The following is a 27390-nucleotide window of genomic DNA, read 5'->3' as shown; positions in this document are numbered from 1 at the left end:
TCACTGCGTGAAGAAGAAATGAAAGGCGATGAACTGAAACGACACGGGAAGGAGAGAGGGTAAATATTGAAGACGATTTGAGCCCAAAAATCGCTATAATCTCTCTGCAAACGGCGACAATAATTAATGGAAGGAAATAAAGACATTAACCAAAGACCAAAACACCCCTGAGCACATATATTGACATCAACGCCTAGGATAAAAAATCACCAAATCTGGAACGGTGAAAGCTACAAATAAACGGCCAAGATGTAGTCTCACCATCTCACCTTATTGGGGTCTCATTGGATCCAATATATACATACATACATACATACATACATACATAAGATTTAAAGCATGTGCTAGTACACAGAAATTGGTGTCTATTTTTCGTTGTTGAGATAGATGAGATTAAGTGACCCCATGTTTTATTGAGGAAAAATAGGTATACTTACTATTGGTATTATTATTAGCAAATAACAAATATAATACGGTCTCTCTTGGTCTAAATGTATTTAGAGATATATGAATATAAGATTTAATTATTTAAAGATTCTATTATTGCTATATATGAAATTGGTGCTCTGGTAGACATGAAATTGATACAATCTTAGACATCTATTTTTCAAACACCAGAAAATGAAATTTGAAGAAAAACAATCCAAGTATGTCACAAGATTCCAATTATTGTAACTATCATGTGACTTTAATCCAACTTTAAATCAAACCATTGATGGTTGGTATCTTAGAGGAGCCTAATTAACTGAGTCAACTTGGAAAAACCTCAATAAATTCACATGCAAGCTAAGATGTACCAAAAAAAATAGTTTGGATTTTGGGGAAGATGTGAAGTAAGTTTGAGCCTTCCATTCCGAGCTTTTATAGTTCAAGCAGGAGAATGGGGCTACAAATGGCAATGTTGGGTCTAGATTGGGTGTTGCTGTTGTGGGGGTTGTCTCAGAGGTATGTTCAAGCTCTAATCTTCCGTGGGTTTGGTTGATGAGTTTCCCAGTATTTCTAGATTCATAAGGTCGGGGCTCTCTTTTAATGTATCTGTCTTCTGTGTATTTGTATGCAATTTGCATACTGGAAATTCTGAAATTTCCGACCACCTGAAATGATCTTAAATTAAGTTGATACCAAAAAGTTCAAAAAGTGGTCGGAAATAGCAACAAAGGTTTTTCCGGATACCAAAAGTGGTCGGAACAAAACTTTCAACTTGATTTAAGATCACTTTCAGGTGGTCGGAAATTTCAGAATTTCCAGTAGTGTTGTTAGGCCATAAAGAGATTGATAATTGTACTAGCTTGTAAGTTTTTTTTTAGAAACATTATCTTATTGCAAGAAGTGCATGCTGCCCTGAGATTCACCACATTACTACTTGTATAAATTTTGCAACATATATATGTATATATATGCATCTCTCATTTGTGATAGATGCATACAATGTGAACAATCTTGATACATTGGTTAGACCAGAATATATAAGGGCCAGCACCAAATCACATGGTCTGATGCCTAATAATATCATTAATTGTTTAGCTATCTTCCTCTTCATTTTGCATTATATATATTGTGTGAATCTTGATGTTCTACGCTTGTAAAGTATCTTGAGCCAAGTCGTGCGGATTTCGAGCTAGAGTTTGACTCGCCATTTTTTCGAGCAGCTCGAGCTCGACTCGATTGGCTCAAGTGTTCGAGCTCAAGCCGAAGATCGATTTGACATGGCTCGAATTGAGCGCGAGTTTGAGTAAGGTTGCTCGAACTTTTAAACTCGAATTTAACTTATTTAATTTCTTGCTTTAATTTTTTTTAAATATTCCTTCATTGATCCATAATCATGTACATAAAAGGGGTTATTCTTCCAAAGGTTGAACCCCAACCCTAAAGACCCCCCACACTCCGACTCGATAGAGTATTTGGGATAAGGGGTTATTCTATCTCAATTGAAAATGGAAGTCATTTTCTTAATTATTGCAAGCATATCTCAATGTGATTGAAAGTGTTTGTCCTTCACATTGTAACCCTTTGCTGAGAATGAGAAAGCTACTTCACATTGCATCAAAAACTCCTAATCAACAACGTATTTTACACTCATTATCTTACTCAACAGCTAATTTTACTAAACACATTAATTTCAATCAGTTAGCTTATTAGCTTTTTAGCTAGACATGCGAAACAGAGCCAATGAAAATATAGAATAAAGGTTTACTGGCATCTGATCACCTGTCTTGTTTACAGCAACAACCTGGTCAGCATTCTTCTCCACAGGCTCAGGTGCCTTCTCCAAGAATAGGTCAGGCTCACGTGCCTTCTTCAACAGTAGCTCGGTAGCCTGTTTGAGCTGACGCAAAGTAGCTCGTAGTTTTGCCTGGGTTTTGGCTTCTTCGTCCTGGTCAACCTATAAGAAGTATCCATAATTATGCATGGGAATGTAAAAGTTGTGGTGAGAGGTGGAATGTTGAAAACTTGGAATAGCAGCAAAGAATATTGTGACCCTGTTTGGTAAATGGCGGTTAGCTAATAGCTGATTGGGTTAATTAGAGGGTATAACTAGTTGATAAAGAAGGTGTTTGGTAAATTAGCTTATAGCTGTTGAAAAAGTTGTTTTGGACAACTTTTTAAATTTTGATAATTTAGAGTTACAAAAAACTAATTAACCAAACACTTTTTAACCGAATCAAACAACTAATAGTGGTCGAATAAGCATGGGATAGAGGTAACAGGCCTTTTAATTACCTCATGGCCATTCTCTGAAGGCTGCAATAGAAAGAAAAAAAAAAAAAAAAATCAATAAGAAAAACCAACAAAAAGTCCAAAAACATGAAATACATTTTTTGTGGTGTCATGACCTGAGTGGCTAGAGAAAAACGTCCTAACATTCTTCTAGGTTGTGATGAATTCAACAATGCTTGTTGTCGAAGAATATTTTCTTCAGTTTCCAAATCAGATAATTTCTCCTTAAGCCTGTCACAAGACACAAACAGAAGAACAAAAGAACAAAAAGTATGTCGTTAAGGTTCTCCCAATCTCAAATGATAAATATGAAACTTTAATGAATAAATCAGATGCCAAAAAAAAAAAAAAAAAAAAAAAAAAAAATGGGAGAAGTTCATTTCTCCAACCTTTGCAGGCCAGTCTTTGACTCCATCATTTTTGACTCAGCTTCAACGATTAGCTTCAACTGCTCTTCATTTTTTTTTCTCCAGCGAGCTAACTAAGGCCTTCAATAGAATCAGTACATTAAACCCAGCATATTATTGATATAGTCAAAGAACTGAACAAGCCAATCTAGACCATGCATAGAAGCCAGAAAGAGAGGAAACAAAAAACATAGATTTATATGCCTTCTAGACAAATCTTCAAATTGGAAACAAAAAACAATAGATTTATATGCCCTCTAGATAAATCTTCAAATTTGTACAACTATACAGTCACGGCTGGAGTTTATGGAATTTCCGACCACTGAGCTTAAATCAAGTCGAAAGCAAAAAATGGTCGTAAATAGCAACAAAGATTTGTCCGGATACCAAAAGTGGTCGGAACAAGGCTTTTGACTTGATTTAAGATTACTTTCAGGTGGTCGGAAATTCCATAATTTCCAACCGTGAGTGGAGCTTATCAAGCCAGAATATGATTGGCAAACCATATTTGAGAAACTCAGAACATACCTTAAGCTGAAGGTTTTCAGCAACAAGCTTACTCACAATTTCATGATCAACCTTTTCTTTAGTTTTGGCTTCCTCCATGTCAGCCTATAGTTTTAAGAACATTAATAGTATGGGTTCAGAAAAATGAGAAAATAAATTAGGAAACAGAAAAAGACATTTTCACATTTCAAAGCAACATATTTACTTCTCAAACTCCAATTGTAAAGTGAGGTGCTTTTCCAGGGACAGAAAATGAAGTATTGCGTGAGAGAGCCTCTGAAGATGCATTTAATGGGGGAAACAGAGGGTTTATAGTTTATATTATTCCTCATGTCCACCAGTTTAACGCAAATTATGCTATGGAAACCGTGTCCACCTATTATAAATGGAAGGAAAATGATATTTAATTGGGTGAATCAACGATTTGGTCCCTCACTTATTCGCGACTGGTCAATGTTGTCCCTGAATCACGTATTCATCGATTTAGTCCCCAAAAATAATTGTTTTTCGTCAAATTAGTTCCTATGGCCGTATTTCGTCAAGTCTCAGGCGAGAGCTCCGATTTGCCCTGGGCATTTTGGTCTTTTCACGCCTTCTTCTTCATTCCATCGTCGCACAGCAGCTTACCCAAAAGCCAAGGTCGCCGGAAAACTCCATTGCCGGTTTGCTGCCTTGCCGGGAGGGATCAACTTGAAAATATTGCAAAGTACGAAGAAGTCATCAACTTGAAAATAAACCTCCATTCTCAAGCTTTCCATCAATGGCGAACTCTTCTCTCGTTCTCCTCCCTCTTCTTCTTCTCCTTCTCCCTCTCTCCCTTCTCCTCTTCCTCTACCTCATCGTCCGGCCGCGTCCCGTGAAAGTCTCCATCAGCAACCGCCACGTCTTCATCACCGGAGGCTCCAGTGGCATTGGCCTGGCTCTAGCTCTCCAAGCCGCCGCAGAAGGCGCCAAGGTCTCCATACTAGCTCGGAATGCCGGGAAGCTCGAGGACGCCAAGCACGCGATACTGCGCGCCACCGGCTGCGGCGTCGCGGCGTTCAGCGCCGACGTCAGAGACTACAACGCCGTGAAGAGGGCCGTGGAGGAGGCTGGGCCTATCGACGTTCTGGTTTGCAATCACGGAGTGTATGCACCGAAGGAGCTGGAGAATCAGGAGATCGAGGAGGTGAAGATGATGATTGACGTGAACTTGACAGGGACTTTTCATCTCATCAAAGCGGCGTTGCCGGGAATGATCAGCCGGCCAGCGAACCGTGGACCTGGATCAATTGCCATCATTTCGTCTCAGGCCGGCCAGGTATATTTCCGATCTTCTCTCTTTTTGATGGGTGACAGAAAAAAATTGTACTCCTTAACAATTACTAAAGGGTGTACGTGATGGATATATTAGGAATGGACGGGGAACAAAGTGACCCCGTGGAGCATTCAAAAAAACATAATCCAAATTGCCTCGCCGGAAAACTCCATTGCCGATTTGCTGCCTCGCCGGGAGCTCCATTGGTCAGAGTTAATGAAGAAGAAGAATACATGAAAAGACCAAAATGCCCAGGGCAAATCGGAGCTCTCGCCTGAGACTTGACGGAATACGGCCATAGGGACTGATTTGATGAAAAACAATTATTTTCTGGGACTAAATCGATGAATACGTGATTCAGGGGCAACATTGACAAGTCGCGAATAAGTGAGGGACCAAATCGTTGATTCACCCTATTTAATTTAAGAAGTCAGATTAAAAAATATTTAAATATTAAACAATACATGCACAATAAGCGCCTACTTATTTAATTTTTTTTTTTTTTATAATAAAACCCAATAAGTTATACATTAGGGAGTAAACATTTAAAATCTAGTCTCTAATTCACAATAGGTTGGATTATATAAATTTTTCTAACAAACAATTATCATGTTTCTAGTATTTAATTATAAAAATATTCCTTCAACTTTTGCAATTTCATAATTATGTTCTAGGTCTTTAGTTAGTCCTCTAAATATTAATTTCTTCTTCTCTCAAAAAGTTGAATCTACAACGAGTCGTTATGATGTGCAACCGTGTGCACCATGCACGGTCACAAAAACGACGTCGTTTTGACTAAAAACGCGCATCCTACTTTTAAAAAAAAATAAATAAATCAGTTTCGATTCCCGTCAACAGCATTATGTTGTGCATAAGTTGAACTATATAGTTCATTCATTCTGAATATTTAATTCATTTATTCTGAATTTTTAGTTCATTCATTCTGGATATTTAGTTCATTCATTCTGGATATTTTGTTCATTCATTCTGGATTTTTAGTATTCTAGACTTTTAGTTCATTCATTCTAGATATTTTGTTCATTCATTCTAGATTTTTAGTTCATTCATTCTGGATTTTTAGTTCATTCATTATAGATTTTTAGTCATTCATTCTGGATATTTAGTTCATTCATTCTGGATTTTTAGTTCATTCATTCTGGATATTTAGTTCATTCATTCTGGATATTTAGTTCATTCATTATGCATATATAGTTCAAATTATGTACAACATAATGCTATTGCCGGGAATCGAAACTGATTTTTTTTTATATGAAACGCTTATTTTTAGTCAAAACAATGTCATTTTTGTAACCGTGTGTACCATGCATGGTGCACACGGTTGCACAGCATAATTGGCCATTTACAATCCCAAGGGTTATTCTTTGTTTCCTATTAAGATAGATATGTAATTTGTATTAAATGAGAGTTAACAATACAATTACATATTACATATTACATATCTATCTTAATTACCTATTAAGATAGTTAATAATTCATAATTTATTTATGAAATTGGAAAAAATGAATGAGAAAAAGATAAATGGTCCCCAGAGAATATGTGTATGCCACTAATATATAAACATTTACTTTTTTAACAAGTGTCAAATATATTGTTAGGGTATCCATATGAATGGATTTTTAGGGGTTTTTGTCAGAGGATTTTTTATTAATGTGGAGGATGGTTTATAGGCTTGTGTTTACCACGCGCTTGGTGGAGCGCTTCAGTCTTCAAAGTGGCTTTGCGTTCAAATGTTTGTACACGTTTGTGGGTCCCATTAAATAGAGAATCAAAGTGGCTTTGCGTTCAAATGTTTGTACACGTTTGCGAGTCCCATTAAATAGAGAAAAATAGAGAAAAACAAAGAAAACGTAAGACACGTGCGCAGAAAATCTAATTTTTTTTTTCTTGAATTTTTTTAAAACTAACAAAACAATTAATGCATCTGATACCATCATCACTAGCCAAATACCAAAATCACTACAATAATGGACCAAATTAATTAACTAATTACCAAATTACAAAAAAAAATTAGATCATCCAAATCAAAGATCAAAGAAGAATGGCTGAAAGTGAGGAGACAAGATTCCAAGTGGCCAATTTTTGCAAGGAGCAAAATGCAATCGTGAAGCGAGCAAACTAGATATGCACTCTTTGCGTCGCAAATGTTGTTATCATATGTTTCTTCATTTGCGGTCAAATGTTTATGGGTCCCATTTAAGAGAGAAAAACGGAGAAAAAGTAAGACGCGTGTGTGCATAAGTCCATCAATAGAATCAGTACATCAAACCCAGCATATTATTGATATAGTCAAAGGACTGAACAAGCCAATCTAGACCAGAAAGAGAGGACGAGACAGTGAACTGACAATTTCATTATCAAACTTGACCTCTTGTAGAACAGGCATCTGATCACCTGTCTCGTTTGTCACTGGTCAGCATTCTTCTCCACAGGCTTATTATGTGCCTTCTTCAAGAGTAGCTTGGTAACCTGTTGGAGCTTAAGCAAAATAGCTGGTAGGTCTGCACCATCCTGGGTTTTCTGGTCAACCTATAAGAAGTATCCGTAATTATGCATGGGAATGTAAAAGTTGTGGTGAGAGGTGGAATATTGAAATAGCAGCAAAGAATATTATGGGCCTGTTTGGTAAATGGCTGTTAGCTGATAGTTGATTGGGTTAATTAGAAGGTATAACTAGTTGATAAGATTAGCTGATTGTAGAGATGTGTTTGGTAAATTAACTGTTAGCTGATAACTGTTCTGTATATTTTACCAAAGAAATCTCTTTCAGTTCTGCACAATGGAGCTTAGCAACCTAGCATCTCTATCAAGGAATAAATGAAATTATTTTTTTTTAAAAAAAGCACATAAACTTACCTTAGGAAACTCGTTTTGAGCAGTAGGGTCATTGACCTTTTCTTGATCAGTAACCTTGACCTCTTGTACCATCACTTCCAAAGAAGACTGTAGTTTCACATTTTCTTTAGTTTTGGCTTCCTCCATGTCAGCCTATAAGAAGGAATGCAATTATTATCATCTTTTATTCCATCAACTTTTTCTAAAGTTGAACCCCCTATCCCCAAAATAACTAAATATAAAAAAAAAAAAAAAAAAAAAAAAAAAAAGACATTTTCACATTTGAAAGCAACATATTTACTTCTCAAACTCCAATTGTAAAGTGAGGTGGTTTTCCAGGACAACGGTGGATTCTGAGAGAGCAGACGCCTTGAAAAGGAATGTAACAGAAAATGAGGTATTGCGTGAGAGAGTCTCGCCACTGAAGAGGAGTTTTTAATGGGGGAAACAGAGGGTTTATCTTTATCCACCGCTCCTTCTGTTATTCCTCATGTCCACCACTTTGTATAATTGTATGGGCCTTGCTACAAAAGAGGAAGAGACTGGATGTCTCTCTGGCCTATTGAAACCCAAGAACGAGAAAATGCAATCATTATTATGTAGACCATAAAGTTGTGTGGACCATATTTTGTATACTATAAAATAATGTACATTTAGTATAAAAAGAATGTACATTCAGAACAAAAATAATGTATATTGTATTTAGAAAATGTACATTATTTTTGTACTGAGTATACATTATATTTTATAATGTATATTCAGTACAAAAATAATGTACATTTAGTATATTAAAAATGTACTTTTTGTTATGGTCCACATAACACTGTGTGGACCATGGTCCACACAATAATTTGCCGGAGAAAATGTGTGAAGAAATGATTTTAGATGGGCTCAAAAACGCAATAGTTATGCTATGGTACACACGGTTGCAAAACGGCGTCGTTTTGACTAAAAAGTAAAAACACGCGTCCCATTTAAAAAAAAAAAATCAATTTTGATTTCCCTCAACAGCATTATGTTGTTCATTCATTGTGGATATTTAGTTCATTCATTCTGAATTTTGTGTTATTCATTCACTGTGGATATATAGTTATAAATTTGTGGATATATAGTTATGAATTTGTGGATATATAATTCAAATTATGCACAAAAAATGCTATTGCCAGGAATCGAACCTGATTTTTTTTAAGTGAGACACGCGTTTTTAGTCAAAACTACATCATTTTTGCAACCATGTGCACCATACATAGTACACACGGTTGCACGGCATAATTTGTGTCAAAAACGTGTTAGAGGCGGGATCTGTTACTCAGGCCCGCCTACAATAATGAGTCTCATATCTTGGAACTGTCGCGGGGGGCTTGGCAACCAAGCGACACTTCTTCAAGTCTTATTGGACCTAGTCCAATCAGGGTCGGTTTTTAGATTTTTGTGGCCCTGTTCGGTAAATAAATAAGGCCCTACTAAAATTAAAATCTTTAAAACTAATACCGTACGTAATTTTATTATCTAAATATATAACAAAAAAAAATTATCCGTGCATTGCACGCACACTGCACGGATTATTGGGCAATTATTTGCTCGAATTCAAGCAAGGATAACATAAAAAAAAAACATAATCAATTCAACCCATTTCATCAATTGCACTATATAATATTCATTGTTATAATTTAAAGATTATAACAAATCTTTTCCGTGCAACACACAGGTAAAAATAGACATATCATGGAATAATAATAATAATAATAGTGTACACAAGTTTTGAACCTTAGACCTCAAAGTTAAAATACAATAAATACATATTCCTACCATTTCTTTATAAAACCTTTTAAGTTTAATTAAAAAAATTTTATTTTTATTTCTAAACTAACTAAGTAAAAATAAAATGCCCAAAATCCGGGCCTGAAAACAGGCAATTTATATCCTACACCATGGCGGCGTTGCACTATGCGCCCAGATGCAAAACGACGTCGTTTTAATTATTTTTTTTTTTTGAAATTTCCCGCCCCAGTGAATGGCAGTAGTTTTTTCTTAAAAAAAAAAACCCGTTGTTCAAGAATGTACATAATGTTATACTAGAATGCACATAATGTTATACATGAATGTACATAATTATATAACAAAATATACATACTCTTTTTAAAAGATAATACACATAATCTAACATAATACATAAGAAACATAAACTTTTAACATAATACACATCAACTATTAACATAATACACACAAATTTTCTGATTCGGATGTACATAATTGTATAAAAAGAATGTACATAATTGTATAAAAAATACACATAACTGTATGAACCAATACACATAAAGTTGTGAACAAATACACATAACGTTGTGAACAAATACACATAATCTCAACAACTTCCTACCGCGCCTCCCAACACTACCCCAAAACGACGTCGTTTTGGGAGGCGCGCAGCGCACAGTGCTATGTGCGCCGTGGTGTAGGATATAACGATTGCTGAAAACATGTATCTAGAAATTATATTGAAAATAATATCAAATATAGAAATCAAGTTTTAAAAGTACAGTTATGAAAAATATTAAAGAAAACAAGTAATTTTTTTAAAAGTTTGTTTGATTATTTTATAATAAATTACAGAAATAAAATAAAATAAAAGAGGATAATACTTACAGACTCTACCAATGGTGGCTCAGAAGTAGCGACATTGGATTGCTCTCCAACCTTCTGAAAATCAAAATATAATAATTAATGCTTAAGTAATAATTTATTTTAAAAATTTTAAAAAATAAAAAAACTAAAACTTACAATGGAAGTTAAAGTAGCAGAAACCGTTTCTATCTCGTCGTTGGCGGGAAGTGATGCCTCCTAAAACCAAAAATTATTAAAAATTTTATAGAAAAAAATAGATTATTTAACCATTTAATAGTAAATAACATAAGTAAAATAAAATAAACTGTTTCTATCTCGTCGTTGGTGGGAAGTGATGCCTCCTAAAACCAAAAATTATTAAAAAATTTATAGAAAAAATAGATTATTTAACCATTTAATAGTAAATAACATAAGTAAAATAAAAAAAATTAGTGTATAATACTACCTCAACTGGTGCTAGCTCTGAATCAATGGCAGTCAAAAATTAATTTAAAAAATTATATTCCGTAGAAAATAAGAAGAAAAAAGAAATTGTTTGACTATTAATAGTAAATAAGATAAGTAAAATAATACTTACCGATGATGCTAGCTCATCAATGTGCTCCCCAACCTCCTCCTAAAACCAAAATATGGCAATTAATATAATAGTTCTTAAACTGCCAAGACTGAGTGCAAATATGTTTTCTGAAACAACCCTTAGGCAGATATGTAAACCTATAGGGAAGTTTTTAGCAACCATTAACTTTACTAGAACATGTAAACAATATTTTCCATTAAGTCATATTATTGTGGTACAAGTTTAAATAGGACACTTTATGGCTACTTAGTGGTAGCATTAATGTTGTAACGAAAATAACAGTTTCCGTTACAAAGCCTATATTGATGGCATATAAGGCTATATAAGTATAGGTCCTCCCACTGCTCTGGAACACCTGAAACACACCATCTATACTGTCCGGAGACCAAGTGGGAGACAACGTTACTCTGCAGAAATTGCTACTATGATTATTCACAATGCAATACACAAAGGTATCAACTATGGTTGGAGTTTTGCTCGATTCCTATGCTTCCGCTACAAGGTTAGATCATTACAATTATAATATTGTATAATTATTCTAACATTTGGTATCAGAGCCTCATTTTAATCTCTGCCTAGTTGTTGAAACTACTTGATAGATACATATTTTGAATTATATATATGCAGTATATGTTTTTACTGTTTTTTCCTTGAAAATATGTATCAAGTGTGTATATCTGATCTATTGCTGTGAAATATTTACAATATTGAAGTATATATGCATATATGTACTTTGTTATCCATGGTGTATATTTTGTATATTTCTATATGAAATAAATATATGCATTTGGATGTTGGAATGAAGAAAAATCAACATTAATCTCATATTCATGAAGCTTTTGTATATATTTTACATATTAATTCTACACATACAAGATATATATATTTGGCTATGATATAATTGAATATCTTGTTTCAAAAGAATTATGTTTTGGTCTATTGAAGATTATTTTCTGCATTAAAGAACGTTTTAAATTTGGTTTGGTTCTCGAAATTTTCGTTTGAAACTTACCTACTGCCTGAGTTCACTGGAAAATCACCGGATTTGCGTTCGCCGGAATTATGTTATTGATGGCGGCCGGGGTTCTCTGGTGACGATTGAGGGGAGGCGATAGTGGCAACCTGCACCATGTGAGACGCCGAGGCTTCGTCCACATCTTCCGGGAGAAGACGAAAGGGATATGAGGCGTTGCGGCGTAGGACGATGGCGACGACGAAGCAGGGTTCCCGGCGGTAGCGTCGTGATCGCTACCCTTCCGGCGAACGGCGAGGCTGGCAAACGCGGTTTGTTGGAGCGGCTTTGGGAGGCGGCGCTGGGTCTCTGGTGAGGGTTGCAACAGGTGGTGCTACGGCTGGCTCCTTTTCCAGCGTTCTCTCTCCCTGGTCGACTTCCTGTCCGGCTGCGTTGGTCGCCGTCGACTTCGCTCCTCCTTTCTTCTCCCGTCGGCGCCGCAGAGGTTAGTTTTCTGCAATTAGATTTTCTTTTGGCTGATTAAAGATGAAGATGGTAATGAATATGGATTTGGAAGTTTTGTTCTTGCCCGATCTTTTCAACCATTGCGTGTTGGATGGCCAATGGACACGCTATTGAGTGCCATGCATGAGCGCTGCATTTAGACTCAGCGATAGCAACTGGATTTGGATTTTGAGTACGTTATGGCATACAGTAGCTGCGGACTATGTTCTGGAATACAACACCATTGGGTGTTGGTTCACGGCGCCATTTTGTTTGATTGCCAGTTTAGCATCATCGTCGAAGGCACCGTTGGGTGTTAGAGGCAGCGTGTTTGGAGCGCCAGAGGGCGTTGTGCTTTGGGTGGCGTGAGGGACCTCCGTCATGCATGAGGAGGCGCCGCTAAAACTGGCATCAGGAAGCCAAGTCATTTGTATGGCGTCTCGTTGGTTCTTCGATCAGCGGTAGAGAAGCAGTTTATTTCTGCATTTTCCGATTATGGTCTGCGCCTTTGACGCCTTAGGGAGAGACGTACGGTGTTTTTTTGGTGGCTTTTGTTGTTTTTCTGCAACGTGGAGATCAGTTTCCAGCCACAGATGGTGAGATCCATTTTATGCGTAATCATTTTCCCATTAAAGTATTTCCTTTTACTTGTGAAATGCTGTGCTTAGTTTTCAAAATCATTATGTATAATTACGTGTTTTTTATTATTGGAAAGCTACCATTTCTGTTTTTTTTTGTTAATTAATTGAAAATGGAATCATTAAAGGCGTATTAATTTATCATTATTTGTATATTAATGGCAATTATGTATGCAGAATCTCTTGATTGCAGTTTTGCTTTCATTTCCGTGAATATTTTAGGGCTATAAGGAGCTTTATTCCCTAATTTGCTTGCCATTGGTTACTATTGATAGCTATTTAGCTGCCTAATTGTTTTCCCTTTCAATAAAGTTTTAATTGGATTACTGTTGTTTTATTATTATAATTTTTATAATAGTATAAATTGGTAATCCGTATGATATGTTGTATAAGAGTTGTTTTTATTACCATAATTTGTTACAATTGGCATGTTTCGATTTAATTGAAAATGCCTATTATATCTTACAACATTAATTTTTTTTTCCACTTAAAGGCTTGCGATTTTGACAATTGCTTTTTCATTTTAAATCACCTAATTGGTATAATATATGTCATGTGATTATTATGGCTATTAATTGTTTTTTTTTTTTGGAATTTTGTAATTTTGTCATAATTTGATAATATTCTTAACTATGGTTAGTGATTTTGTATCACAATTTGAAAAATGCATATGTTTATGGCTATTGGATATTATTTTCCATTTCAGTCTTGCCATAATGTTTTTTTATTATGATGTTAAGAATTATATTTTAAAATTCATTTAAATTTGCTTGTCCAAAACTTTTATGGTAATAATGATGATATAATGTAACATTTAATAATAATTAATTATTATTATTATGATTGTTCGGTTACAATTAAGAAAATTGATTATTCTGTTATTACTGTTATGTAATAATGTAATAATTATTAGAATTATTATAGTAATAACGATTATTGGTTTTTAAACCGATGGATCAATGTTTGTGCCGTTACTATCATCATTGATTTTGGATTGTGATGCCCACTTTGATTAAGTATGAATATTTGATTTTATATTCATATTTTTTGAGTTTGTTCTATGCATATAATTAAATTAAGTGCATAATATTATTGTTTAAATTATGCAATTTTGTGAGAATTTAATTCGTAAATGTCAACATATCATATGGTTTTGATATGGTTAGAATTTACAATTTTAAACTAGTTCTCATAAAGTTTACTATATGCATTGAATCATTTTTGTATTGGGCCTACAAGTTAAAACTTTTCAATAATTGAAAAGTATATGGTTATTATTATTCAAATTTTATAATCCTTCAAGTTTTGGATTTATGTTGTTATTTGAATAATAATAATTTTATAGCTCATTTTAAATTGCTATTATATGGTGTACAATTTATTTGGATATGAGCATATTGAATTTCACATATAATTGTTCACTAGCATATAAAGTTATATTTTCTAGTTATGTGAATTTAATTATGCCTTTGGAATTGCATAAGATAGGAATTATAATGATTCCTTGTTAAGGTGAACTTTGTGTGTGGAATAATAAACGGTAGTGCGTTATGTTTAAGCACCTTTAGACCGTTTAGAATGTTCACCTGAGATTAAAAGTCTTTCCATAGGTGAACTATTAAAGATTTGGAAAGATTGCTCGTCAATTATGCCTTTAGTGTGAGAAAACATGAACCGGTGAAAAGTTTCTCGGGAAGGGGCCAATGTGCTACTAGTTCCCTTGAAACATTACTCTGTCTAAGGAATTGGTTATTTTTAATGAGACTATGTCCCAACCAACTTTCCTGGGAGTACACTTGGAATTGTTTATCATATTGTTGCATAACTGTTTTTAGGCTTTAAAGTTGATGCCTAAGATATTAAGAAAATTGTCTAGTGATCTTATAATTTTGATTAATTAAGTAGTAGCCACAATATCCTTGATTAATTGAAATTTTGTGAGATCACATACAGTCATAGACGTATTGATTGTGATTAATTATATGATATAATAAAATTTAGCCCACAGACAATTTTGTTATGTTTATATAATTAATTAGGGTAAAAACACCAAACTATGATCATAATTTAGCCCACAGGCAATTATGCATCGGAATATAGTTTTGGTGAGTTTTATCATTACAGATAGGAAAGTCCATTTATTTAACATATGATTTTAAATTGGCGTCTTCTATCATAAAGTTATGATATATGTACATATTCAAAGGTATCTTTATGTGTACATTTTGTGGTATTAGTCTAGTTTCTTTTATGTGTATTTATTATGTATGGAAGAAATTTGGATTAATAGCTTGGTACATTAATATTCTTTTGTGTACAAATATCAAGTGATCAATACAATTTCATAACTGAAATCATTAAGTTATTTTGATCACTTTGTGACTAATTACATGAAGTATAATAAAATCTACCCACATGAATTTTATTATATTAATGTAAATAGTCAAGATAAAATATTAAATCATATTTCTTAATTTACCCACAGGGATTAAGAAAAGGAACATGGTTTGACAGTTTTATCATAAAGTTGTAGATGGATCTAATTGAATAAAACTTTAGCCCACAGGCAAGTTTTATGTCACTAGATTCTTCTATCCCCTTTGATAATAATTTTATCATAAAGTTTTAGTTGAGTCTAATTGAACAAAACTTTAGCCCACATGCAAATTTTGTGTCACTAGATTCTTCTATTTGATTATCATAGTCTCAGTTGAGTCTAATTGAATAAATCTTTAGCCTACAGGCAAGTTTTATGTCACTGGATTCTCCTGTTTAAATTGATGATCAAGATAAAATTTTATCATACCAATTTAGAATTTATAACTTTAAGGCCAGTTATAATTCTATATTATGTCACATGGGTTGCATTGGCAACACATGTATTTTGTTAACCTCCAAAACTTTAGTAACTTGAAATTGTTACTATATGTGGCTTACTTGGTTTTTCAGCCCCCAACCACAATAGAGCTTTTGAATTTAGACATGATATACTTTTGGATTCTTATATTGGAATTGTACATATCTGCCGAATTTCAACTAAAGCAATTTAATTTGTTTAAATAGTTGGAAATTGTGTCTGTTACATGTACATATTTAACATGTCCAACTATGGTGGGGAATTATAATCCTTATTAAATTAGTTGGACTTGAGGATCATTAGTGTGTATATCATTTATGCTCAAGAATAACTTATTTAGTGGGAGTAATGGTTTGATAAGTGGGAGTGATCATTTAAAAGATCAATAAGATGTCCCATTTGATCAGTGGGAGTGATCATTTGGAAAGATCATTAAAGATGTCTCACTTCAAGATTGCTCCACTTCAAGGATAAGACACATTGCTTTGTTATTATAAAATCAATAGTTCAATTTGTTGAACTAGCTACAAGTTGTGCAACATATTTCTGAAAATGTTGTAACAACATTAATAGTTTTTATTATAACAATGACATTAAGTTTATGGTGAACTATCACGAGTTAGATTCTTTAGCATTTATTGGAGTCTTTCGTCTCATCAAATTGATCCTAGGCCATTAAGATTTAAAAGGTTCAAGATTCAATGTTGACAGACATAAAGCATGCAAAGACTCATGATGTTGGTTCATATGGATGAATCTTGAGGATTTTTTTTTTTTTATGATGATACAATAATTTTGTTGTTTCATAAAGTTACATTAATAAATCCTCGGTATTGCTCCATGACATGAAAGTTGGGCTTCCTTCCTTTGTTTTGGAGATCATTTATAAGGTGTATGTTTAAAGTTCCGTTTGTGGGCTTAGACTCATGAATTTGTTATCTAAGTCGTTGGAATATGGACTACTCAATTATTATCTTTGGCTAAGATTAATGAGAGTAGGAGTGACAGACGTGTCAACTCTGAAAACTTAACTGTCAGCGATAATATTAAAGATAATGAGTTAGTCGTGCGATATATTAGCATTTTTGCTAATAGTTTCAGATCCCTACTTAAGGCATGTTTATAAGAATTTTAGGGATCATACATGGTACATGGAACTTATTATGTGACTATATTGTACGTACATTTATGTTGTCACCTCTATGTAATTTGGATGGTTTCTCCTATGGTTATGCGCATATTTATTTGAGAAACATCCATAAGGTTGGACCAAGAGTAAACGTAGGGTTTATTCATAAAGAACTGAGTTGAGAATCAAAATTAGGGCTGTCAAAACGGGTCGGCCCGCCCCATTAGGCCCGCCCCACCGCGGGCTTTTCTTTTTGCGGATTTTTGCGGGCCGGCCCGCGGGCTAGGAGATATGCAACCCAAGCCCGCCCCATGCGGGCTTGCGGGCCCCGCGAGTTGGCCCGCGGGCTGGTGTTAAAATTTTAAAAAAAAATGTCTAATAAGCATCTTTTCTTCTTCTTCTTCTAGGATTTGTTCTTCTGTGACTGAAAGGATAACATATTGAGGCCCCTAATTTAGTCTTCAATCCCAACCTCCTCCCAGATCAACTTGGACACTATTTCATCGGACTGCGGAACATATTCCTGCATGCCAAAATGCATTTCATTAATTATAAATAAACTTTATAAGTTTAAGACAAAATAAAAACAAAAATAAAAGTTGCCTAGTGGATTAGAGATTTTTTTCTTTAGTCTTAAACAATTATATTATATTATATATAGAGAGAGACAGTAAACAGTAGTCAATTAGGATTAGGATTAGAAATTTAGGTTTTACCTCTTTTCTTTAGTCTTAAGCAGTTTCTTTACTGTTATATTATATTTTATAATTTATATATTATATAATATAATATATACAGATATTTTTTTTAAAGGGCTTGGCCCGTAGGTAGGCCCGCAACCCGCGCGGGCTATGGCCCTCTGCGGGCTAAGCCCGTTAGGCCCGCGTTTTCATGGGCCTATTTTTTGGTGGCCCTAACCCGCCCCACTGTGGGGCGGGTGCGGGCCAGCCCGCGGATTTTGACCCACTTTGACAGCCCTAATCAAAATGCATGTGATGCATAGATGGTATTACTCACACTTCAATTTAGAGGACATACCACTATGATTCATATTTTTTGATATTCAACAAAGGTTGTGCCAATACTTGCACAAAATGGAAAATTGTAATATTTTCCACTAATATTGTACAAATGAAGTTGTGCAAGTTTATTAGGCCAAATTTAGCCATTGCGGCAATGATTAGTTTTGATAACTAATTATAATCAAGAATGAACATAAAATTTATTCATTAAGTTTTGTTACCACATAAAGCGCTTATAGGAAAAGTTACATTTGTGGTCATAGTGAATACTACTCCCACTAAGAGGAACTATCTCTATGGTTACATTCATGTTTTCTATTTCCTTAAGTTTATACTTGCACCAAGTGGGAGAATGTAAACAATATTTTCCATTAAGTCATATTATTGTGGTGCAAGTTTAAATAGGGCACTTTATGGCTACTTAGTGGTAACATTAATGTTGTAACGGAAATAACAGTTTCCGTAACAAAGCCTATATTGATGGCATATAAGGCTATATAAGTATAGGTCCTCCCACTGCTCTGGAACACCTGAAACACACCATCTATACTGTCCGGAGACTAAGTGGGAGACAACGTTACTCTGCAGAAATTGCTACTACGATTATTCACAATGCAAATACACAAAGGTATCAACTATGGCTGAAGTTTTGCTTGATTCCTATGCTTCCGCTACGAGGTTAGATCATTACAATTATAATATTGTATAATTATTCTAACGGAACAAGCTTTGCAAGAGTTAAGGTGGATGTTGACTTATTGAAGCCAAAGGTCTATGAAATATTCAATTCATTGGGTTCTCTAGACAGATTAGAAAGGAGGATAGTGGCTACCTGTTTTTATATTTTTGTGGTCCTATTTGGATAAATAAATAAGGCCCTACCAAAATTAAAATCTATAAAATTAATACCATAATTTTATTATCTAAATATATAACAAAAAAAAAATTATTCATGCATCGCACGCACACTGCACGGATAATTGGGTAATTATTTGCTCGAATTCAAGCAAGGATAACATAAAAAATAAAAAAAATAAAAAATAAAAAACATAATCGATACAACTCATTTCATCAATTGCACTATATAATATTCGTTGTTATAATTTTAAGATTATAACAAATCTTTTCTGTGCAACGCACAAGTAAAAATGGACATATTATAGAATAATAATAATAGTGTGCACAAGTTTTGAACCTTAGACCTCAAAGTTAAAATACAATAAATACATGTTCCTACCATTTCTTGATAAACCCTTTTTAGTTTAATTAAAAACTTTTAATTTTTATTTCTAAACTAACTAGGTAAAAATAAAATATTGAGCTTCTAAAATTTGGGGCCCCTCTAAAATTTGGGGCCCTGTGCGCTAGCCCAGCTTGCACAGCCCAAAATCCTGGCCTGAGTCCAATTCAAGAGGCCAGTGATTTTGTTTTTGATGGAAACCAAATTAAATTCGCAGAAGATAGGAAAATATTAGGATTGGCAGGAATGGCAAATTATAGCGTGCACCACGGCGGACAATGCATTGTGTGCCCTGACTCAAAACGACGTCGTTTTGTTCTCTTTTTTTGAAAATTTCGTTTCCCGTGTATGATGTTAACTTCTTAAAAAAAAAATTCCTATGTTACGAATGTACATAATTGTATAATAGAATGTACATAATTATATAACAGAATACACATACATTTCATCGCGTCAATTCCCCATACAACTTAACAAAACAACGCCGTTTTGGGAGGGCGGGGCACACATTGCTATGTGTGCCACAGTGCCGTGGTGCACGGTATAACGATTGATTATTAATGTGTTTTAAGTCATAATAAATATAATCTCATTGAAATCAAACAACTCTCACATAAAAAGTCAAACTTGAACTGTCAAGTAGTTAGTAGCTCAATGGCACCTCTGTGACTCTCTCAAATGAAAAGTCACATTTTAATAAGTAGTAAAAAGTCAAATTTAAACTTTGTGATTAATAAACTAATTGTCTGACCAACTTAATTAAGTTAGTCATGTTCTCGCATTCTTGATTTCTTTGTGGCTTGATATTTCTTATTTCGTAATTCCATGTAAAAGTGGAAAATAAAAATTCAGAAAATTATTTGTTAAATAATTTCCCGAAGAAGTAAAGAGGGAGAGGTAGGATTGTCCATACAATATAGTTTTTCTTCTCATGTAGCTTGGAATTACAATTCTTGGGGAAGGGGTACGATTTTTTATTCTATGGAAATAGGGAATTACAATTTCTTCCAAGTAAACAATGTAATTTTACAAGTAGATGAGTGGCAATTGTTATACCATTGACTAGGTTCACATTGTATTGTCGATTTTAATCTAAAAATTATGTATTTACAATTTACATATTATATGTCTTTCAATTAATAAATTATGTGCATGTAATTAAATTGAACGCATATAATATGTTAACTACATATTATCTGCCTACAATTAACACATTATGTACATGTAGTAACATATCATGTACTTGTAAATATATTATGTACATTCAATTTATTTACAAATACATCATCTATTAACTACAAACACCTAAAATATTAACTATAGACACATAATTAGAATTATGGATGGCAACGGGGCGGGGCGGGGGCGGGGAGTATACTCCCCGTCCCCGGCGGGGAATTGAAAAAATTCTCCGTCCCCGTCCCCACGGGGAATTTGTCGGGGATGGGGAATCCCTATCCCCGGTCAACCCATAGTCAATGTCTAAAAATAATACAATTTTTAAAAACAAAAAACAAAAAAATTGAATTTCATAAGTCCTAATATACTTATTTTAAAAACTATAGTTCTTCAAAAATTAACATTCAACTATTTTACTAACATACGAACTAACGAAGTTTAAATTCCAATTCGAAATAGCAAATACAAACTAAAAATAGTCCAAATGTCCAAAGTTCAAAAGTAAGTGTTACTGTCATTTATAATAAAAAATACAATAATACTCTGTAGGTGTTACTGTCTGTGGAGTTTAGAGTTAAAGTTTGATTGTTCATACTTTCATTTCATTGTTTGAATAGTTGAATACTAATTAACTAAAACTAATTAACTAAATAACTAATTAACTAATAATCTAATTCTTAATTCCTAATATAATATATAATATATAGATTATATTATATTTTAATATATTTTAATTTTCGGGGACGGGGCGGGGCGGGGAGGGTATCCCCGTCCCCAGCGGGGAATTTAAAATGTTCCCCGCCCCCATCTCCGATCCCCGGAATTTTTCCCCGTCCCGATCCCCATCCCCTACGGGGACGGGGATCTTCAACGGGGACCGGGCACATTGTCATTCCTAACTAGAATGTCATTTTGAATCAGGATTCACAATGCAAAGTGGACCCTGATCCATGGTATAATTTGCTAATAGGACTTACCCATACATAATTTCCTTTTAAGAAAATTCTTCCTTACCCTATACATCATTTCCTTTTATGAAAATTCTTATTTTCTTAATTGTTCTCTCTAACAAAGTCAAGACTGAATACTTAAAGAAAGTGATGGAGCGGATAAAAGTATGATTATCGTATCTTTTTTGTGTGGTCGATCAATACCAATAATACCTAATACAATTACCACCAATATCAATTGACCTAATAAAACTCTCCCAAAACTATACTTACTAGTATCACATTGTAAGGAGAAGTGTGACTTACAAAATTATTTGCAGTGTACACAACATATCTACTATACAATATAGAATGGATGATCTATGGAATTGAAACATGCTTCAAGCAACTATATATGTAATATGTTCAAAGCAACTCTTTGAATACAATCATTTTCTACAGAAAAATGCATATATATTAAGTAACTAGACTGTATTGATGCCACAAATTAAAGCAGCTGAACCACGCTACAATACATGTAGTAAAGAAGAAAAAATATACATTATATTTCCTATAACTATTAATAATACAAGGAAAAATTAGCTAGCACTGCCAAATTGATCACAGTTAATCAAAGGTCTCGCCTTTTTTTTCTTTTTTGTTTTACAATGTACCTTCTTTGAGAGGGAGATCATAAACTGGAGACGAGATGAAGTTACCTTCCCGCTCATTAGACTCGATGAGCAGTATCACGACTTCCCTCATTGATGGGCGGTCGAAAGGAGACATACTGGTGCAATGCATAGCGATTCTCAAAACACTAAGCATGTGATTAACCGTGGTTTCATCTGTCAGGTCTAATCGGCTATCAAGAATCCCCCGAGTGAACTTATGTTCACGAATATAATGCTTCACCCACGTGACGAGATCGCCCCCCTGATCTAGTGGCTGCACGGGAGCTCTTCCTGTTATCAACTCGAGTAGGACAACACCGTAACTATAAATATCACATTTCTCTGTAACCTTCATAGTGTACGCATACTCTGCAGCCACGAGAAAGGCGGATAAGGAAAACGCAAACACAAGTTAATGAAGTTTGTTATGGAGTATATATTTAATATATGGAATCTCTATAGATTAGGCAGTCTTAGGGATTTAACAGTGTTGCAAAAATCGCGCCTAGTCGCTAGGCGGTCGGCCTCCTAGGCGTCCTAGGCGCCCGCCTAGGCGCTCTAGGCACCCGCCTAGGCGTTCTAGGCGCCCTAGGCGGTCCCCAGGCGCCTAGCGATTTTTTCAACATTGGGATTTAGGTAGGTAATGTATTTATAGGGCTTTGTATTCTCTTTTGTATATGACAGTTTGAGACAATATACGACAGCACATTCAGAAACTCCCTCTTTACTTTCGTAACATGGTATTATAAAGAAAGATTTTAAGGCTCTTACCGGGTGCTATGTAGCCATATGATCCAGCAACGGCAGACATGGACTTAGACTGGGGCATGTCGATAACTTTTGCCAAACCAAAATCGCCAACGTGGGCTTCAAACTTGTCGTCGAGGAGAATATTGTTGGACTTTATATCACGGTGGATGATTCTCGGTTTGCAATCATGATGTAAATAAAGAAGGCCTTGAGCGGCCCCTAGAGCAATCGTGAAGCGGGTAGGCCAATCTAAATTACACGATGCCCCGTGCAGCAATTCGCCCAAGCTACCCTTCTCCATGTACTCATAAAGAAGCACATTGGAACCTTGGTGGTAGCAAAACCCATGTAACTTGACAATGTTACGATGCCTAATCCTCCCGAGGGTCAAAATCTCGGCTCGGAAACTGTTCTCGATGTTGTTGCCTTCTCTGTTGGAAGCCAGCTTCTTCACCGCTATCGTTTGCCCAGACTGCATCACTGCCTTGTAAACCGTCCCAACAGCCCCTCTTCCTATGACATAACTGTCGTGAAAATTGCTCGTGGCCTCGACTAAATCTTGCAAAGTGAACCCTTCTTTCGGAGGGAAATAGATGTCCGATCCCGGGGATGAAACATCCTTATCCTGTGAAGAAGATCCAGCCATGTCGACCGGGTGGCGCTTCATAAAATACAAGATGACCACGATTAGAACGAGAGAAACCCCGCCAATCACAGCTGCAACCACCGTAACAATCTTCCCTCGAGAAGCACCCGTGCTTCGTATACGAGGGGGCTTCAAACCGGAAGTATTAGACTCGTTGCATCCTCCAAGGGGCCCACCACAAAGACCGCTATTCCCAACAAAGCTGCTAAGGCTCATATTATTGAACAATGGAACATCGGGCAACGGTCCGCTGAGATTGTTATATGAGAAATCACAACCCATAAGACTCGAAAGATTCCCAAATGTGCTTGGAATCTCACCACTCAAGTGATTGTTATTGAGCAAAAGATACTCGAGCAATATAAGATTACCAAGCTCGGGTGGGATGACACCCGAGAGATTATTGTTACTAAGATTCATTGCAATCTGCAAGCCTGTCAAATAGCCTAACTCCGATGGTATTTCCCCGGATAACAGATTTCCACCCATCTGAAGTTCGGTCAAGTGAGAAAGATTCCCTAACGCTGCCGGAATCCTTCCAGAAAACTTATTTTCCGAAAGCATAAGGAGTTCCAGCTGTGAAAGATTCCCGAGCTCGTCTGGTATAGCATCTACAAACCTGTTGTGGCTGAGATCGAGCCTTTGTAGTGCTTTAGAGTTGAGAATTTCGGGCGGTATCCTTCCGGTGAACGAATTAGACGAGATATTGAAAGTCACGAGCTGAGTCAGGTTTCCTATTGACCTCGGGAGCTCAGACGAGAAGTAATTGCCAGAAAGATCCAGTCTTTGCAACTTTTGACAGTTCCCGATCTCCGAAGGTATTGCACCACCGAAACTATTCTCGCCCAATTCAACGGCAGACAGGTTTACCAATTTGCACAAGTCGGAAGGAAAATCCCCGATTAGCCTGTTGCCATCGAGACGAAGTTGTACTAACGAAACACAATTGGTGACACCGGGCGGGATTTTCCCGTAAAGTTTATTCGAGCCTAGATTCAGCAAGATCAAATTAGAATGGTAACAGACATGAGGAGGAATTCTTCCGGTGAGGTTGTTGTCGGAAAAGTCAAGCACCCAGAGTCGGCTATAAATTCCAAACCCTTGAGGAATGGTGCCATTTAAAGAGTTGTCGAAAAGCTGTAACTGAACCATTTTAGTTAGATACTGAAAGCCGGATGGAATAGGGCCGGTGAGGTAATTAATCGACAGATCGAGCTTGGTCAAGTTTCTTAAACTACTGAACTCGTTTGGGATAACACCCGTGAGTTGGTTCTGGAACAGATATAGTAACTCTAGCCCCTTTATCAGACTCAGCTCTCTCGGGATTTCTCCTATCAAATAGTTCTCGGAGAAATCAATTTGCACTACTGACGAGAGATTCCCGAGCTCCCTTGGGATTGTTCCATTCAACTGATTCCTGTAGAGATACAAGTTCTGAAGAGACTTGAGATTTCCTAATTCAGCCGGAATCTCCCCGACCAGATTGTTCTGGTACAACGCAAGCGTTACAAGATTTGTACAATTCCCAATTTCCCGTGGGATAGAGCCAGACAATTGGTTATTCCAAAGAACGATTTCAGTCAACCAAGTAAGCATTCCAAGCTCTCTCGGGATATTTCCTCCGAGTTGGTTTTGAGCAAGACCAAGAGTTTGCAGGTTCTTACAGCCACCTAACTCTCGGGGCAGGCTTCCAGAAATTGCATTCTGCCCGACTCGAAATATCTGCAAATTCGCAAGATTACCAAGAGACTGAGGCAAAGGGCCGGTGAGATTGTTTGTGAATGCAGCAAACTCGAGCAGGGAAGAAAGCTTCCCAATCTCGATGGGAATAGGACCCGAAATCATGTTGTTGCTCAAATTCAAACGTGCAAGATTAAACAGATTACCCAACTCTGCAGGAATAGCCCCATCAAAATGATTATTCCTCAGCAAAAGGACTTCCAATCTTGAGCAATTCCCGATTTCCTTGGGGATGCTCCCCGTGAATCCATTGAAAGAAAGATCGAGACGAGTTAGAAAGCCAAGGCCACCAATACTAGAGTTCAAAGTCCCCAAAAGCTTCATTGATGGCAGATCAAGAGACTCCACTACAGGATTATAGTGAGAACTGCAATTCACACCCACCCACCCACATGGAGTTTCATCATTAGGATTCCAATTTGCCAGATTGTTATGAGGATCAAGAATGCTCTTCTTCAACTCCAGGAGGTACATCCCTTCCAAATTCAACCCTTCTGAGTGATAAACCAGCAATACAGAAGCCATCAAAACTCCAATCCAAACCAAAGTAAAGCCATTTCTTGATTTACACATCCCAGACATCATAAGAACCAATAATCTGTCAATATTACAGCTACAACTATTACCCAACCACTCAAATAATTTATGGATCAGAAGTTAATAAAGGGCTTACAACTTACAAGCTAGTACAATTATCAATCTCTTTATGGTCTAACAAATTGAATACAAATACCCAGAAAACAGATACATTAAAAGAGAGCCCCAACCCCAAGAATCCAGAAATACTGGGAAACTCACCCAAACCCATTGAAGATCAGAGCTTGAACATACCTCTGAGACACCCCCACAACAGCAAACACCCAATCAAGACTCAGCTCAAGTGACTCCTTTTGATGATGACAAGGCAAAAACCACCATTAAAATCATGAATAATGTTGCGTGAAAAGTGGAATCTTGCTCACATGCAAGATTTGAGAAGAGGAAAAGGGGAAAAGGTTGAGGCTTTGTTTAAGGGAGAAGCCAAAAAAGAAAAAAAAATTGGGAATCTCAAAATATGCAAGGAATCAGAGATTTTTTTTTTTTTCCTTTCCCCTTTTCTTTATCACCAAGGAGTATATTTTATTGATTCAATGGAAGTTGCGTGCGCATTTCTTGAAGAAGCAAAAGAACAGCAGGACACTTCCTGTAGCGTATCCTTTTTTCCAAACGGCAATGATAGTAAAGGAAAAGAAGAAATCTTTAAGAGAAATCAAGGGCGGGCGAGGCGGGCTGAGAGCTCTTCATTGAAGCTCTAATGGCCGACAAAGCATGCTTACACCTCCCTCTCTTTCTCTGTATGTATATATATGGAGTAGATTGAATCGATTCTTTGTTTTCTTCAATATGGGAAATGGGTACAGAGAGAAATCCGTAATCTCTTCATTCGCTTTCACACAATCTCTTCCTCTCACTTTCACTGTCTGCCTCTCACTAAAAGGTTGGCGTTTTCCGGTGCTCGTGAAAAGTTCAGGTCTCATTCAACTTTCAACTTTGTAGGTACGGGGAAAAAGTTTGGCCTTTTTCTTCTTCTTCTTTTCATTCTAATAAATTAATATTTCTTGATCGGAATATTAGGGTGGGTGGGGGATAAAATAAAAATTTTCCCCTTATACAATTTAAAATATACATACATATATATATATATATATATATATATATATATATATATATATATATATATATATATATATAGAAGAACGCTCATATGCGGCGGGGTCTTACGGTGCGGCGGTACGGTCAAATTCCAGAATACACCAACAGTGTTAACAATATGCACCAACAGTGTAATAAAAACACACACCAATAAAATGTAATAAAACATCACAAAATACACCACAGACTCAAAAAAAACACACTATATAACTCACCACCCCCAATGATGTATTTCCGAACAGTGTATGGTGTTTTTACTCACACCTAATGGTGTGTGTTTGGTGATGCAGGGCTCTGTTTACTCTGTTTTGTATGGTGTATTTCCTAACGTTGATGGTGCATATTTGGTGAACTATTAGTGTTGCCGCACCGTAAGAAATAACCGCACCGTAAGACACTGCTGCACCTGAACCCGCCTATATATATATATATATATATATATATATATATATA

General features: G+C 35.7%; 2 protein-coding genes across 2 annotated transcripts; one reads left to right on the top strand and one right to left on the bottom strand.

Annotated features, from left to right (window-relative positions):
* Window positions 1-4392: 4392 nt before the first annotated feature.
* On the top strand, window positions 4393-5166 carry LOC109176403 (3-dehydrosphinganine reductase TSC10A-like). The gene is made up of 2 exons (XM_019325836.1): window positions 4393-4932; window positions 5026-5166. The coding sequence occupies exons 1-2, from the start codon at window positions 4393-4395 to the stop codon at window positions 5164-5166; spliced, it is 681 nt and encodes a 226-aa protein (XP_019181381.1).
* A 16581-nt stretch (window positions 5167-21747) lies between these two features.
* Window positions 21748-26717, bottom strand: LOC109176511 (probable leucine-rich repeat receptor-like protein kinase At5g63930). The gene is made up of 3 exons (XM_019325960.1): window positions 26077-26717; window positions 22881-25843; window positions 21748-22478 (listed from the first exon to the last, which is right to left on the bottom strand). The coding sequence occupies exons 2-3, from the start codon at window positions 25828-25830 to the stop codon at window positions 22099-22101; spliced, it is 3330 nt and encodes a 1109-aa protein (XP_019181505.1). The 5' UTR covers window positions 25831-25843; window positions 26077-26717; the 3' UTR covers window positions 21748-22098.
* Window positions 26718-27390: the final 673 nt, after the last annotated feature.

Source organism: Ipomoea nil, unplaced genomic scaffold (genome assembly GCF_001879475.1).
Source record: "Ipomoea nil cultivar Tokyo-kokei standard unplaced genomic scaffold, Asagao_1.1 scaffold0706, whole genome shotgun sequence".
Taxonomy (NCBI): domain Eukaryota; kingdom Viridiplantae; phylum Streptophyta; class Magnoliopsida; order Solanales; family Convolvulaceae; genus Ipomoea; species Ipomoea nil.
Note: the sequence above shows the minus strand (reverse complement) of the source record. Positions and strands in the feature narration are given on the sequence as shown.